At 34.8% G+C, this 17,056-nt stretch overlaps 1 protein-coding gene across 13 annotated transcripts in view; it reads left to right on the top strand.

Moving 5' to 3' along the window:
* The window catches only part of XRCC4 (X-ray repair cross complementing 4), a 336,879-nt gene that overhangs the window by 1,741 nt on the left and 318,082 nt on the right, over positions 1-17,056 (top strand). For 9 of the 13 annotated variants that reach the window (XR_014310086.1, XM_082724696.1, XM_082724692.1 and 6 more), the window contains exon 2: positions 10,600-10,748. Coding sequence is in view for 9 of the 13 variants with exons in the window: in XM_082724696.1 (XP_082580822.1) it covers positions 10,610-10,748 (139 nt within the window). In the remaining 4 variants the exon portion in view is untranslated. The remainder of the gene's footprint in view (positions 1-10,599; positions 10,749-17,056) is intronic. The other 4 variants (XR_014310087.1, XM_082724695.1, XM_082724701.1 and 1 more) reach the window with 1 other exon arrangement.

Here is a 17,056-nt window from a genome sequence, read left to right as displayed (position 1 = left end):
AGATGTATATGGGAACTCTGTGTTATCTTTGCAACTTTCCTGTAAATTCATTATTACTCCAAAATAAAAAGTTTATTAGAAGAAATGTAACATTACTTCTTTGCGTAAAACCATTTTATGACTTCTCATTTGATTCATTTTAAAAGCTAACAACTTGACATGGGCCTACAAAGCTCTACATGATCTGTTTTCCTATTACCTCCCTGACTTCAGCCCTTTGTATGCTCTCCCCTCACTCTGTCTTAGCCATATTGGCTTCCTTGTTTCTTTTTATTTTTATTTATTTTTAACGATTTTATTTATTTATTTTATGGACAGAGATCACAAGTAGGCAGAGAGGCAGGCAGAGAGAGAAGGGGGAAGCAAGCTCCCAGCTGAGCAGAGAGCCCGATGCGGGGCTCGATCCCAGGACCCTGAGATTATGACCTGAGTCAAAGGCAAAGGCTTAACCCACTGAGCCACCCAGGCGCCCCAGCTTCCTTGTTTCTTAAGCCCACTTCTGCCTTAGGGCCTTTGCACTGGCTGCTTCATCTGCTTGGAATGATTTTTCCCAGACATCCTCACAACTGATCTTCATGTATGTGCTCAAACATCACCTTTTCAATAAAGCCTACCTTACCCTCCCTACTTAAAATTGCAGGTTTGCAACTATCCCCTTTCCCTCACTGGCCTCTGTACTCCCAGTTTTCTCTATCCTGTCTTATCTTCTCCCTTGACTCTAGCACTTATCACCATACTATATATTTTACATATTATGTGTTTTTTTTCATTGTTGGTCTCCAAAGGAAAGAGTTGTTATCTGTTTTGTTTCCTTATGCCAAATTCTAAAGCTCTATCTGATGATATAGAAGTGCACATGTTTTGGTTGAGTGAATGAATTTGATTTGGTATTTGAATTTAGTCATCCTTGATTTATAGTCATTGTGAAACATTGAATTGTTTATGGTTTCCAGGTATTATGCTGTTTCTTGCCTCCAAGCCTAAGCTCATGCAGGGTCTTCTGCATGGGGTGCCTTTTCTTATCTCTTTCCTTTTTACCTTTTAAGATTCTTATCAGGTGTAACTCAGGGAAGCCTTCCCTGAAATGTTCGGCTGGCTTACATGAACTCTTGAGAGGAGAGACCATCCCACCTCTGCACTTTACAAGCTTTTACAATAATTATTTTGGGGTGTTTTTTTATGTCACTAGAGAGTTCAAAATGTATCTTACTCATTCTGGGGATATCAAAGCCTGGTACGTAGGAAGCAGTCGTAAATGTTTTAATGCATTAATGGCATGACCAAAGTCACTTAGCTATGAAGCAGTAGAGTTTTGATTTCAAGCTGACTCTTTTGGGTATAAAATCAGTGGTCTGTTTGCTATACCTTGTTCTCTAGGAAAAAGGTAGCTGTCCTTAAAATAATAGAAGGATTGTTTTTATACAGGTAGGAGGTAGTTAATAATTTTATTGTCCAGGGCAGTTTGTTCCTTGTCATTTGTGAAGCTGCCAGCGCTGATGAGAACATGAGTTGTGCTCTTTTTCCTAAGACATTGGCTGAAATGAACAGAGGGTTATCATAGTCATTATAGTCAGCAGTTTTTAATGTTGATGAGATGGGGCTCTTTGTGGAAGAACACCCTTGAGACTTCTGTTGCCTCAAAGTGGGAAAGCCATACTAGAATTCCAAAATGCTCATGAGGCATCCATACTTTTGGTAGATGCCAGTACTGCCAATAGCTTTAAATTAAACCTTTGATTGGGTGCTGTTGGGAAATCCCAGGCTATTTTCAAGATATTGCAAAGATTTTTCTCACAGTGATACGGAAATTTGTTGTTAAGGTTGAGTTAAAGATAATAGTTTGTTAACATAATTTCTGGTACTTGGCACAAAATGTAGGTGATTTTGTATTTAAAACACTGTTTAGGGGCGCCTGGGTGGCTCAGTGGGTTGAGGCCTCTCTGCCTTCGGTTTGAGTCGCGGTCTTGGGGTCCTGGGATCGAGCCCCACATTGGGCTCTTTGCTCAGCAGGGAGCCTGCTTCCCCCTCTCTCCCTGCCTGCCTCTCTGCCTACTTGTGATCTCTGCCAAATAAATAAATAAATAAATCTTTAAAAAACAAAACAAAACAAAAACACTGTTTAATTGTAAATAATGAACCAGACTTCTAACTACCTTTCATGGTAAATATTTTTAATTTAAACTGTCCTCTGAATATTATCATCATTGTCGTAGTCCATAAACCAATCTTTTTATAATGTTGCATAGCCTTCAGGACTAACAGAAAATAAAATAATCTGACTATAAATTCTGAAAAGCCTTCAGCAGCTTTCAACCCCAGCAGTGGGGTTGAAAATGGTGATTAGGCTTGGGATCAAGTAATCAAAAGCAGCTCTTGCTAAATTTGTGCCTTGTTTCTTTGAACTTTACTAACCCTGTAAAAGGGTCCAAAATGTTGAAATAAGCAAGAAAGTCAATCAGGTCTTTGTGTGAGAGGATGCTGTTGAATAAAGAAAGACCTTGCTCAACTGGAACAGAAGCAAGCGGCTGCTAAGAAATAAGATGCAGCCATTGTTGAGGAGACTCATCAAAGTCTTGACAGTATAAATATTGACATGCTGAGATATGTCAATATTTACCATGGAATTTGGAAGTTGCCAAGTTCCTGTTTAAGAAATGTGACCCTAGCATTGAACACAGTATATCAATAAATAAGGAACATGTCCAATGAACAGCTGCTCAGAGAAAGTAGGATAACATCTGTTTAAACTTTGTAGCATTTAAAGTTGAATTAAAAAAATTTATTGACAGTTCTTTGGTAATTTATAGGTGGATGCTTATATAACATAGTACACTAATATAGTTCCATATGGGGGCTTATGTGTTTTTTAAAAAAAATGACAGCGTGGTTGCAATTTATAATTTTGTAAAATCGATAAACTGAATAAAAAAGCTCTTGCCTTAATCCTGTGTTTAGTAACGAACCTCATCATTCTACATATTATTCTTACAAAAATTGGCTGAACTTAAGACTTAGATATTACTTTTGGGAACCAAAGTTTATGCTCTGAGAATTTAGCAATAGAGAAAGCATAATAAGTTCCTGAAGTTTAAATGTGATAAGATTTGGTCTAATTGTTTGATAGTTATATCTCAGAAGAAAATGAGTGGATTAAAGGGCTAGTAAAGTTGATATGTTTGGTTGAATGTCGCAGATTACCACTGTTAATTCCCATATGGATATCACTGTAATAGAGCATTTGATGCAAAGTAAAGACACATTTGAAGCTTTTATACCAAGTCACTGGAACCATACAAACAGTCTTACATCTGTTTTGCAGACGTCTAAAAGTTTAAACTGAGCGTTCTTTGAATGATGGTCCTAAAACAGTCCTTGAAGAGCTTTAGCCATGAGTATCAGGACTAGTCCTCTCATTGCTTTTCTTTTCTAGTAAGAGACTGATGGCTTTTGTATAGCAATCTTAATTGTTTAAGCGCATCACACTCCTCTAAGTTTATATTGAGAAGAATGGTTGGAAAGTATAGTCGAAGTCATATGTTCTGCCAGGAGCTACATTTGTTTCTATAAATATCTTATAAACGTGAAAAAATGAATTGTATTAGAGGTTTATAACAGTCTTTTAATGTGTTCTTTTGAATATATTAAAGATGGAAGAGAAAGAAACAATTTTAAAATGTAAATTGATTGGGTCCCTCTTTTAGAGAACATTTGCCAATATTTTGAGGTAAGCTGTTGAGTTTTAAGGAGAAAACATTAAACTTATTGATTAATGATTTTTAAAACTTGGAAAGCATTTTTTTTGCCATGTAACCAAGACTTGAAACTTCGTTTGAATAGACATCCCCCCCCACCTGAATCATTAGGGCCTTTTGGAAAATATTCACCAGTTGTCTTCTTGAACCACCTGTTACCAGTTATTTATCATGTAGCAATAACAAAGTTGCCCAGTGCTTTCAAATGTCATGTGCTTTAGAACTGATGAGAGTGAGCTGAAAAATGAAATTATTAAGCTGAAAATGTGAAACTTCCTATTTGGTGTTGAATGCTATGAGTTTAATGTAGTGTTTCCCAAAGTTTGGTATTCATGCCACTAACAGAATATACACATTGCAGGTACTATGAGATAATTGAGGTTTAGAGAATTAAATAACTTTCTGAAGTCCACACAACCACGGAATGATAGTGAGGATTTCATACTGAGGTCTGACTGATTCAAAAGCCTAAAACAGAGTAGCTTAAACAGCAAGGAACTTCTTGGCCTCCTACCTAAAACATCTATGGTTAGATCTAGATTCTGGTTTTGCTGGAATCAGACCTGAGCTGCTGTGCACATCTCTGTTTCACTTTCTGCTCTGTTGGTTTTGTTGCCAGCAGCTTCAGGCTCACAGTGTTATAGCATCAAATCCAGTAGAGAAGATTCTATATTCTTAAGTCTTGGAATTAGGCTTTACTGGTCTTAGTTGTCCTAACTTGAGTTGTGTGCTCATCTCTGTGTCAGTCCCCAGTGCATCTCATACCAGTATTTCAGGTGTAGTGATGATCAGATAGAGACTATTTAACCAAAGAGCGAACACTGAGCTCAGTATTTCTCAAATAGGCTCCTAAGTTTTAAGGTGTTGAATTATGTATTTAAGTTATATATTGAAGAACACATTTCTCATAGATGACTTTGTCTCTTTTTATAAAGGTACCCTATAAAATATAATCAGCTTGGTGGTCAAATAATGCTGAGGGAACTATTTTCTTTTTATTCATTTTATTGTAGAAAATTTCAAACATATATAAAGGTAGAGAGAACATAATGGATTCCTGTGTACCCATCACCTAGCACAATTATCAGCTCGTGAATCTTTTGCTTTTATCTTGGAACATCCTCCCACTAGAGTCCAAAATATGTTCAGGGATGTGGTTGAAAATGACTTAAAGTAAAAAAATTACAGCATGGGAAATAAGTAGTAATTATTCATCCAGTTTGGAGTCTGTTGTTTATACTTACGTCTTTCAAACCATGTGAAATTGCCATTTTTTTGGTAGGTTAAACATTGTTAAATATGGGCAGTTTCTCATATTTCTTAAATATTTTTGAGTGGCTGAATTAGGTAATGTCACCAGTTGAGGATATGTTGTAGGGTTCTTTTTTTTTTCAGTATTAACGTTTTTGTACCCCAATCTTAATATTCATCCCTTTTGCCATTAGAAATTGGTAGATAAGTGGGTATAGTTGTCAGTAAATGGTGGGTTTGTGAGTAGGGGAAAAAGTACAGTACAAGCCCTGTTTCTTTTTCATACGAGTGCTTTCAGTTACATTTCATTCTGAGGAGCACATTTTTCAGGTAGAAAAGACTGTATATACACTTAACTGATGGTATTTCACTCTTCTGAAATTAAAATACAAAAGAGGTGTCAAAATTTCATGACTTACAAATCATAATTACTAAATTCTTAATGAAGAAAGACTGTTGTTTAGCTAATGTTGTATTTCAGGTATTATCTCTTCAGCTCTGTTAAGTGTCATTCTCACAGGAAACGCTGCAATTAGGAATGAAGTGTTTTTGTGAAAGTTTAGAAAGTTTCCAAAATGATAAGTATGCTCTCATCCTTTCTGCCAAGTTTATTGGTAATTAAGAGTGTCCATTTGATGAATAGAAAGGAAGTCCTGGAACTTGGGGTCTAATTTTCAGGGCATTTTGGATCTAGGTGTTAGATTTTATGTGGGAAATTTAGTCAAGTTATTTTATTGTTTTAAAATACTTAGTTCATTGGGTAATGAAAAAAGAAAGAGGAAGTGAACTTTAAATGAATCAATGAAACTAATGATTATTAATGGTATTTATAAAAGATAAGTAGAGGAAATGAGTAGTTATACGATATTTGGAATGGCAGTAGTTGGCATTCCACAGTCATAAGAGGTAGTTGAGAAGGGACTATGACCATGGCAAAGATGCTTTGATTTTTAGACGGATTTTATAGTTCTAATGCTTTATTCCTGAAGCATCAGACTGTTAACTTGACATCTAACTTGAACATTAGCTGTATTTTACAAGTTTTTGAACAAGATTATGTCCACTGTCTTAACTATATTTTACTCTGACTTTGGATGACCATTCATCCTAGTTTGTCTGAGTCTGGGATGTTTCCTGGACATGGGACTTGCAATGTTGAAACCAAGAAAACCTCAGGGAAACCTGGACGGCTGGTCACCTTATTTTCATTTCTAAATTAATAGAATGGAGGCAATATTGACATTATTAGAAAAGTATTTAATAATACTATAAATTCTTTACCCTTAAAGTTTAGATACTTGGAACTTGAAAATACAAATGCCAAGAAAACATTTCTTCTATAGAAAGTTACCTTGATATTTTTGTTTAATTGCTTTGGAAATTTAAAGTTAAATTGATTTTGTGGTCATATAAGGGAAAAAAAAAACCCTTAATTTAGGGGCGCCTGGGTGGCTCAGTGGGTTAGGCCGTTGTCTTCGGCTCAGGTCGTGATCTCAGGGCCCTGGGATCGAGTCCCGCGTTGGGCTCTCCGCTCAGTGGGGAGCCTGCTTCCTCCTCTCTCTCTGCCTGCCTCTCTGCCTACTTGTGATCTCTCTGTCAAATAAATAAATAAAATCTTTAAAAAAAAAACAACTTAATTTACCCTTTAGTCAGATAACTCCAGCAAGTTGACATGCTGTTAATGAAAATGATAGGAAAAAAATAATGAAAAGGCTAGGAATCAATTATTAACTTAAAAAAAGTTTTCAGTGGGGGAATTCTGGGAATATAAACATTAATAACCAATGCTTTTAAAAAATACTAAGCAAATAGGAAAATTGTCATTTTCTTTGCACTTAGTTTTCTGAATTGTGTGATGTTTGTCTTATTAAAAGTAAATAGCCCAGTGGTTGTTGCATAACAATTTCTTTCCTTTTTATGTAGCGATCCATATGGTCTGACCCTTGAATTTTTATAATATGATAGAACTTTAAAAAAATTTATCACCATACTTCAATTTACAATTTACATTCTTTTCTTTTCTTTTTTTAAGTAAGTTTTAACAAAATAATATCAGGAATCTAATTACAGGCTTAACTGTGCTGTGTGCTAATCTTTAATCTGAATTCACTTTAGGTATCAGCCTACTTTTATGAACAAGGGGCACTTAAGTTAATTGCTTCATTAGAAACATGCATTTAGTCCTTTCTGATCTGTAAGTACAACTCCTTGGCATAGCTGCCTAAGTTTGAACACCTGCAGCCCAAGCAGCTTGAAAAGAAGCCGTAGCTTACTATAAAGGAAAATAAAAGAAGCTCAAGTTCAAAATGGTGTTATCAATGATATAGTGTTGTCACTAACTTGAGCTGACCTAAGAGAGTTGGCTTCTGCACTGCTCCTTATCAGCATCCAAAAGGGCATACAAAATTCTTTGTAAACTAATTTAAAAAGCGTCTTGTTTATTCAGAGGCAACTGTGAATGGTATTTGTTCAGAGTGTAGATCACATCAACTGCATACCAGCCAACAACTTATTTCTCTTCTAAGAAGGAAGCCAAGTATCAAAGACACAAAGTACTAAAGATAAGCTTCTCAATTCTCAACTGTTCTGAGCTCTCAATAAAGCTACTGAACTACAAATTGGGGTGGGACTCAACTGTTTCCACCTGCAGGCTTCTCTTAGATCCTTGGCTCTGGCTGAGAGAGGTGCCAATTCTAGTACTTCTAGTGTGACCTTTAGTGCCCTTAGAAAACAAAACACACGCTTTCTTATGGCCCTAATCAATCAGTCCCTCTAAAGAGGATTGCACCCCTTTCTTCAAGTATTTGGGGCAGAAAAACTATGGCCGACTATTCCCATTTACAGGGCTGCTGGAAGCAAAGAGATCATTGGTTTGCTCTTAGGATTCTTGTAAGACTGGCAAGTCATCCTTTTTCCTATTTTTGTGGTTGGTTCTTAGATCTTTTGTATTTGATATTTAATGAGGGGGTGACTTCAGTAAGTAGAAGAATGAATTTCATTCAGAAGTCATTCAAATAATACATCATCAGGAAATTATAACTCAGTTGATAGAGAGAAAGCATCTGAGGCTACTGAGGCACAAAGTATTTTTAAGATACTGAGTGGTCACATTTGGACTCTTAATGTTAAGTGCTTAAACGTGACTCACAGGTAGCATCCAGTTTCAAATCTGAGTTTAGTGAAATAATGGCATCTTTAAAATAAAACAATTTAATTTTAGCGCTGAGTACGTAGAGTTGATCAGAAAACTGGGAAATAAATACTTGAAACACAAATAATTCAAAGATGTTAAAACTAATTCGACCCCTAAATGTCTATTTAACATTCCTGAAATTAAAGCCCTTTATGTCATTGTGAAAGTAGAATGAAGCATCTGGAATATTGAATTTTAAACTGCTTTGTATAATTAGCAGTTTGTCACTTGTTTTAAATATGGTGAAAAATAGCAGTGAAACCAATTGCTGTTTTAGAGGAATTTAAGCTCTGAGTTTTCTTTCCACAGAGCTACATTAATTGCTAACAATAGCCATGCTTCTTGAGACATATTTAAGAAGGAAAAGCCTGTGCAAGTGTCTCTTTGTGTTTGTATATAAATTCTAGAGAGGCAAAAAGTGGCCTTCAAAAGTAGTTTCTAGGGGAGCCTGGGTGGCTTAGTGGGTTAAAGCCTCTGCCTTTCTGGCTCAGGTCATGATCCCAGGGTCCTCTGATCAAGCCCACATCCTGTGATTGAGCCCCACATAGGGCTCTCTGCTCAGCAGGGAGCCTGCCTGCCCCTCTCTCTCTGCCTGCCTCTCTGTCTACTTGTGATCTCTGTCTGTCAAATAAATAAATACAATCTTAAAAAAAAAAGTTTCTATTACTTCCCCCTCCGAAGTCATGGGTTTGGGGGCCTATTAGAATTATGTAAATCTCTATGTGTGTTTTTCGATGATTGGCATGGAAAAATAGTAATACACATTTTCCAGTAATTTTCAAATTTAAGGATTACAGAGCATGTAGATAATTAACTGCATTAACACTTAATAGTGTTTTGGTTAATTGATTTAAAAGAAATTTATTCACAAATGGAAAATACATTTCAGAAGTAAGCATACTGAGGCAAAAAAGACCTCAATGTAGGAAAAATTTTTCAGTAAATGAAATATGTAGCAATAATTACATTTTTTAGTGGATGATGTAGTCAAACCTACACATTTACATATTTTTAACACATAAACATACTTAATTGGTGTGGCTACAAGTATGATTATTTTAAAGCTTGGTCTTTTAGTGGGAGGAATAATAAACAGTCTTCTGAGTACACTAGGTAGAAGTTAGAATTATTGTTAATTTACCAATTTGGAGGTATCTTACACTCTTAATTGTAGATACTTTTTTTTTTTTAATTCTGGAAATTGCCCTGCTTCCTTGCGCTTTTTACTGTTAAGGTAGAATGGCTCTAGGATTCTATAATTAAGCATCCCTCCCACTCCCAGAAGATAGAGATCTGTATTAAGTTAGTTTTGTTTTGTGAAGAGCTGACAAAGTGAGTTGTTTTTATTTTCATATTCAGTTGTGTGAGGAGCTGACAAAGTGAGTTTTTCATATTCAGTTGTTTTTATTTTCATATTCAGCTGTTAATTGAGAAAAATAATATGCTTTATTTATGAAAATAATTTTAAATTGAGAAAGCAAATTAAAACTGATTTAAAAATTTGCTCTTGTTAAAACTTATTCAGTTGTCAGTGAAGTGCCAATTAATTTACTTTTGGATTTTTATAGCATATTATATATCTATATCTGTATATAAATATATGTATATACATATATATATGTATATACATATATATATACACTGGTCATAAAAGTTGAAGCAATTTTATATTCTTCTTCCCAAATAAAAGATTAAAGAATTTTGTTTTTTTTTAGCTTTTTCAGAATTATCTAGCAAGAGATTCATGCTTTGTGATTAAAGAATAATTCTTTGTAGTTTTTCATCTTTGGAAGTTTATGCTTTGTTCCTGGCTTTGAATTTTTGTAATGTTTTTTCTTTGCATGTTTGTAATTTTTAGGGTATTTTTGTTTTGCATGTTAGCTTCTACAGCTTAAGCATCTCTTAATGAAGTGCATGTGGTCAGGGGGTATTCCAGTTTTAGAAAAAACAGTTATTTGCTTTTAACCAAGTATATGTTGTACCACAGTTTGGTAAGTGAGGTCAGTCTGGACAAGGTTCTAGAGTAAATTACCAGAAGAATGGTTTTTGAATTCATAGAAGAAGAACCTTGAATGATTAGAAATGAAATTGGGATTAGTAAGAAAGTCTTTACTCTTCATATTGTTGGATATAGTAATTTTTTTTTTTCAGCATTCAACTTGGGCAGCTCATTTGCCATTTATGGATCTCTGTTTTTCTCATCTGTAAAAATTACAAATCAGTATTGAATAGAACTATGATTTACTGAGTTTTGTGGTTGGCTAGCTATTACGTGTTTTTTTGTTTTGTTTTGTTTTGTTTTACTTATTTCCTTGGTGCTTTGTGTAGCTGAGAGACCAATATACAAAGCATCACTATTTGATAGTTTCTTGCAAAAATATTAATTTTATTCTTTTATAACAGGTCACCAGAAATGGAGAGAAAAGTAAGCAGAATCTGTCTTGCTTCTAAACCTGATATAATTCATTTTCTACAAGTGGCTTGGGAGAAAACATTAGGATCTGGTTTTGTTATTACACTTACTGATGGTCAGTCAGCATGGACCGGGACAGGTAATATTCAAAGCAAATTATTTTAAAAATAGAATTTTGGTAATGTGCTGTTCTTCAGTCCTCAATGACAATTCAGAATTAAGGTATTTCTTTAGTAGATTCTGGGTAAAATTTATATGACTGCTGTACTTGTTACTGCTCTCCAATATATGTGTGGATTTATAATATTTAATGCCAATTTCTATAATGAATAGAAGGATAGAGAAATAAGCATGTGCCCCAGCAAATTCTGGTTACTAGTTGAATCTTCATACTTGGGCGGGTCAGGGTTTTTAAATGACCTCTTTATACGAAATGTAGATAGTACTTTATACACTTCTTTCCCCCCCCCCCCCAAGACCCCAGGGAAATACTGGGAGGTGGTTTGGCTGAGCCAAGGGATGGTGCTAGCTTGATAGAGGGGGGTGGTGGTGATTTTCTTTTTATTTCAGACACTTACATTGTTTGAATTATTTTCTAGTGAACATGTATTACATTTGTAACAAAAACAAAACAGTTTTAGAGATTTTGTAAACCAAGGTTCAAATCTTCATGTGAGATATTGGCTTTTATTTCATGAAATAGACTTTGAATCTTTTGTGTCTCTCCCAGTACTCTTTTAAAAAGCCTCATGGCCCAGAAATTATTTATGGAACATGGCAGGTGTAAAGTCAAAATATATAGAATTATGTTTTGCTCATGTGGTGAAGTTTTCATGCTCTTCTAAAACATTTTTTGAAACATTTGAGAAACTGTCTACAGTTACGCAACAGTCATTTCTAGAGTTATGTTGTAAATTACGTTTTAGGTAAAATAATTTTTGTCATGTCACTTTACATGCCATTTATATGTTCTATTAATTTTGAAGTATTTTCCTAAAACTTGTTACTATAATTATTATATCATCTTTTAAAATTACATGGTGAATTTTTGCTTTTTGGATATTACAAATTCTGTTACACAGTACAGTCACACTGAACTTATACTTGCAGGGTTTTTTAAAAAAAAACTCTTCTTTTATGACAGAGAGCAAGGAATGCTGGTTTAAGTACTAATAAAATAGAGAAATTTCAAGGATAATGTTTGCAGTACCTATCGTGGCATTTTTTTTAAGCTGTAAACTTCTATGTAGGAGAAATCAGTCATTGCTTGGTTGTTACCATGGAGGAGTGGAAGAGGATTTTTCGGGTTAACTCTATGTATGCTAGTATACCCAGGTGGCAATAGCTCTGTTTTGGAGAGGGGGTGCACACGGCTGAAGATAATGGCAGTAGGTTAATGCCAGTTGTCTGGAGAGAAGAGGAGTTCCAACCAAAGAGTCCAGGAGGCAGATCCTAGGTGAAATGGTTGCTTGTATGTAAGGAATACTGTATTTATAACTTAGATGTTCCCAACTGACAAATGCCTTATTGTGTATAATGAGTTATGATTAGACAGATGACCTTGAGATGCTATGTTGTTTGCATTTTTTTTCCCATTAAGGATTGGGGATAAAAGAATACACTGATTAAGTTTTAAATCTTGATTTAACCAGAAATTTAAGCTGAATTTACATTTACGGAGCAATTTGTGTATGTCATAATGTGCTGGAGGTTATTCTCAATATTATTATTATTATTATTATTATTATGAATATTGTTTCACTAGATTCATTAGGAGCAAGGAATGCATTTGATTTGTCTGTCACTCATTCTTTATAAGTACCTAGACCAGTGCCTGGGACCTCCATGTTCAATAGATATTTTTTAAAAGGTTGCCTAAAATGTATAGAACTTTTTAGGGAAAAAAGAAAGTGAACCATTTATTTTAGAATTAGCATTTTTGATGAAAACTCCAGTTTCATATTTATTTATCATTGGCATTGATCAGAAATATAGTATGCTTTGCCATTTGTTCTTTAGCTAATGAATAATGTGAGCAAAATGTGATAGAAAACTTCATATCCTTTGTTGTGTTGTTAAAATTTGGTTTGCTTACTAACCAGGCTTTCAGACAGAAAATTTTACAGTTCACCATATATGGTGGTTTTATTTCCAAGGATTAAGTTTTGAAACTCACAAATGTTTTATGTATCTTTCAGTATTCATTTCTATTTTCTTGTATAAATTTCAGGGACAAAGTATCAAACCAAATAATATAACATTGTTTCCATGGTTAGTTGAAACTTATTACAGGAATATGATTTGGCTTGGCACTTTATAGATAGACAATAACATGATTAAGAACATTGAAATAATTACATAATTGAAACATGAAAATGGATTTCCTTCCTATACCTCATCCTGTTTTTTTGTACAACTTTTTGATTGCTGCAACCTTCAATTTAGATAATTTTTTTTCTCTTTTCATTTGAGTAAAATTAAAAGGATGTGGGGTTTCTTTTAATCTCCCACACACTAAATTCACTGATTTCTTTTCCATTAGTAATGTTTTATCTAATGAGTGTTTTGAGGTCTAATTATCATGTGGTTTATCATCACTTCAACATTATAGAGGGTTGTATTGCACAGTTAAGTCACAAAGTACGTTAATGATTGATGACTATTATGTGAACTTTATAAATCTATCAGCACTAAGAAACTTATCCATCTCTGGAGTAGTTCACTGAAAAGTAAACTTTATTAATACATTTATTTATTTATTCATTTTTTAAAGATTTTATTTATTTATTTGATAGATGGAGATTCCAAATAGGCAGAGAAGCAGACAGAGAGACAGGAGGAAGCAGGCTCCCCGCTGAGCAGAGAGCCCGATGCGGGGCTCGATCCCAGGACCCCAGGATCATGACCTGAGCCAAAGGCAGAGGCTTAACCCACTGAGCCACCCAGGCACCCCTACTAATACATTTATTATCAAGTAATTATATTCATTTATATTTGTTCTAACCATTGATATTTGGTGACCTATATGGAGATTATGTGTCAGAGTACAGGGGAAAAAGGATATTTAATAAATGCAGTGAAGTAGGTCTATGATGTGATACCAACAAGATCTGTAATAGGATGCTAAGGCTGTCATTAAAGCACCAACACAAACTTAGGTTATGCACAGTCTTCGGTTCATTATCCATAAAGATTCAAAAGAAAAAATCTTTCATTATTTACATCTTCATCTACCCACAAATAGTGTTAAAATGATGCTTTCTTGGATCCTATGTATCTGAGAATAATTCCTTGGTTTTTGGTCATGTTGGCCTGCTTACTTTTTATGCTATTATTATGTGGTTCAGCTGTATCCTTGCTGAATTTTATTATTTCCATGGCTTTTATTTCTGGTCACCAGAGTTTTTGGAGCAGTGAGTGCTTACAGCTGTGCTTCTTCCAGATGTTCTTAGCACAAAATTCAAAACCAGTGACCGAGTTGTTTTTCCAGAATTGAAGTTCTGAATATGCAGTCAAAATTTCACATTTACTATTAATGGAATATTCAAATGAATTTTTTTCTTTAATTTTTTCTCACAGTTTTTAAAGGGAAGTATAAATAGAAATTTTTCTTTCATATTTTTTCTCTTAAAAATGAAATATTCCATAATAATAGAACAGCATTCACAGATGGTATAATGTAAGAGAATATCTAAGATGTCAGCACTTGAATTAGGCTGCATGAGGCTGGAATTTCTCTCTTTTAAATTTTTGTATCCTTGGTGCCTAGAATAGTACTTGGAACATAGTAGATACTGAGTAAGCATTGTTTTAAGTAAGTGAATTAAAACGATAGATGCTATGAAATATTTTCAGATATGAATCTTTTCATTTTATTGAAATTTAGAATGCTTTTCACTGGATGTTTATTATTTATTAATAGGTACCCTTTCTTTCTTTTTTAAAGATTTTATTTATTTATTTGAGAACGAGAGCTAGAGAGAGAGAGTGTGAGCAGCAGAAATAGGGAGAAGCAGGCTTCCCACTGAGCAGGGAGCATAATTTGGGCCTCGATTCCAGGACCCTTGGACCATGACCTGAGCTGAAGGCAGACGCTTAACTGACTGAGCCAACCTAGGCGCCCTCTTTTGTGTTTTTTGTAGTTACATTAAAGATGGTTTCCACAGATTTATTTCCTGTTCTCTGGGAAATATTTTCTCTTCTTCGGTATTTATAACTCTTCAGAGTTACCCAACACAAAATACGAAATTATTCCTTAACTAGGAAGCATTAGTCTTCTTATTTTTATTTCTCTATCTTCTTTTTTTTCCCCCAGAAGAGCTATTAGGTTAACTGAAAGGTCACTAGAGTTGATAAATAGATTTGATAGTGGTGATCATCTTAAATATGCATCTGCTTCAGAGAGAGACAAAATATGTGAAAGGATTTTTAGAAGCGGTAAAATCAAATAAAGAATATAAAAGTTTTTGTTCGTGCCTTTTTTCGACATCTGTTTTGAGATTCATATTTCACTATCAGAAATGACTAAAAGTGATAATGAAAAATATATGGATATGTTTCAAAATTCTCTTCCTCTTTGCCTGTCATGGGGCTTCCAGAAGTACTTGATAGAATACAGATCAAAGGTATGAAAATCTGTGTTATATTTTAGGGTTTCTTTCGTCAAGCTTTCATTAATTTCTGTTGTATGTCCTATTGTGTTTTTTAATATCATGGAAGGAAATAGTTTTTCCAGTGTCCCCTCTCTGCCTCACCACAAAACCAAACAACCAAGAGACCATAAGTATGAATCCCAGTTTGGCCACTTAATCTATTCTGTGACTATAGACCATTACTTGATCTGAGCATCAGTTTTATCATTTGAAACATCTTTCAGTGTTACAAGGAATAAAATAGATAAATGTAACCCTTAAGTATAAAAGTATAGAACCACAGGAGTCTTTCATCATTGTACTAGCTTGAATTGACACAGGAAACCACCCAACCACACGCATGCATTCCAAACAAATGTTAGACTAAATCTTGTAATTTTACAAGCAAACAGACCCATTGCAGTTTTGGGATGTAAGAAAGGGAACCCTCCAGGTGCCATCTGTGAAAAGGTATCTGAAAATCAAAGTGGTTAATGGGAGCTAAAGCTTAAGTTTAGGTTCATGGAGTATCTGAAATGTTATTATAATACCTAAGTGGAGTGGAATGTTGAGACGGCAGACCTCTTAAGGAACTGGAACTGAGCTCTCAATGTTAAGAAAGGAAACTGGGGGATGCCTGGGTAGCTCAGTCATTAAGCGCCTGCCTTCAGCTCGGGTCGTGATCTCGTGGTCCTGGGATCGAGTCCTGCATCAGGCTCCTCCTCAGTGGGGAGCCTGCCTCTCCCTCTGCCCTCCCCCCTGCTTGTGTGCATTCTTTCTCTCTCTCAAATAAATAAAATCTTAAAAAAAAAAAAAAAGGAAACGGAAAGGTATCTTGTTAATGAAATCATCTTAAAAAAAAAAAACAAAACAAGACAAAACAAAAACAAAAGACTAGTCTTTGGTTTGAAGATGCAGCATAGAGTCAAACTTGTCACTAAGAGCTATGAGTAGATAAAAGTCTGGACAAAAATCAGAATCCAAAATCTGTCTTATGTATGGATGAAGGATGGGGGATTTAAGGATGAACTCTTTGCTTCCAGTGTAAAAACCAAGTTAAGAAATTAACTTTCAAAACTGGTCCAGAGCTGTTGAAACCTGTAGCAGCTCCAACAAAGGTAAACTAGTAATCTTGATTCAAGGCCACCTCTATTGCCCAGAGCAGATGATACTCTGGCTAGAGGAAAATCTTGTTCAAACATTGCAAAGCACGAAAGGGTAAAAACAGAATGAGAAGGTGTCAGCAGTAGAAATGGAATTAATAGTCCAGGAACCATGCATAAAGACTGATCTGAAAGAGATCTTAAATATGTTTAAGGCCTTCAAATATTTAAAGGAAGGGTGTGTCAAGAACAGGATATTATGATAAAGAAAGAGAATATCTATCTAGAATTGAGAATGTAATTGCTGAAGTAAAAATCTCTGTAGATGAGTAAAGCATCAGCTTTCAGCATAGCTAGATGAGAGAACTGGAAGCCAGATCTGTAATGTAATGTGTGTCTAACAGGCTACACTCAATAAATATCAATTCCCTTCTTTTTCGTTCCTCATCCCCTACCTTCATCCACCTTTTCTACTTTTTGGCACATAATGAGATGAGAAGAATGAACTCCATTTTTACTTTAATTTGACTCATACCATGTGAGATTATAGACTACTTAATCTCATTAATAACTGAGGTAAAGAAGAAAGATGTTATAAAATACTGAATTTATTAATCATTATAAGAAATAATTTACCGGGGCGCCTGGGTGGCTCAGTGGGTTAAGCCGCTGCCTTCGGCTCAGGTCATGATCTCAGGATCCTGGGATCGAGT

The sequence above is a fragment of the Mustela nivalis genome (assembly GCF_964662115.1).
Source record: "Mustela nivalis genome assembly, chromosome: 3".
NCBI classification, from domain to species: Eukaryota; Metazoa; Chordata; class Mammalia; order Carnivora; family Mustelidae; genus Mustela; species Mustela nivalis.
The sequence above is the reverse complement of the archived record's forward strand: the minus strand, read 5'-3'. Positions and strand labels throughout refer to the sequence as shown.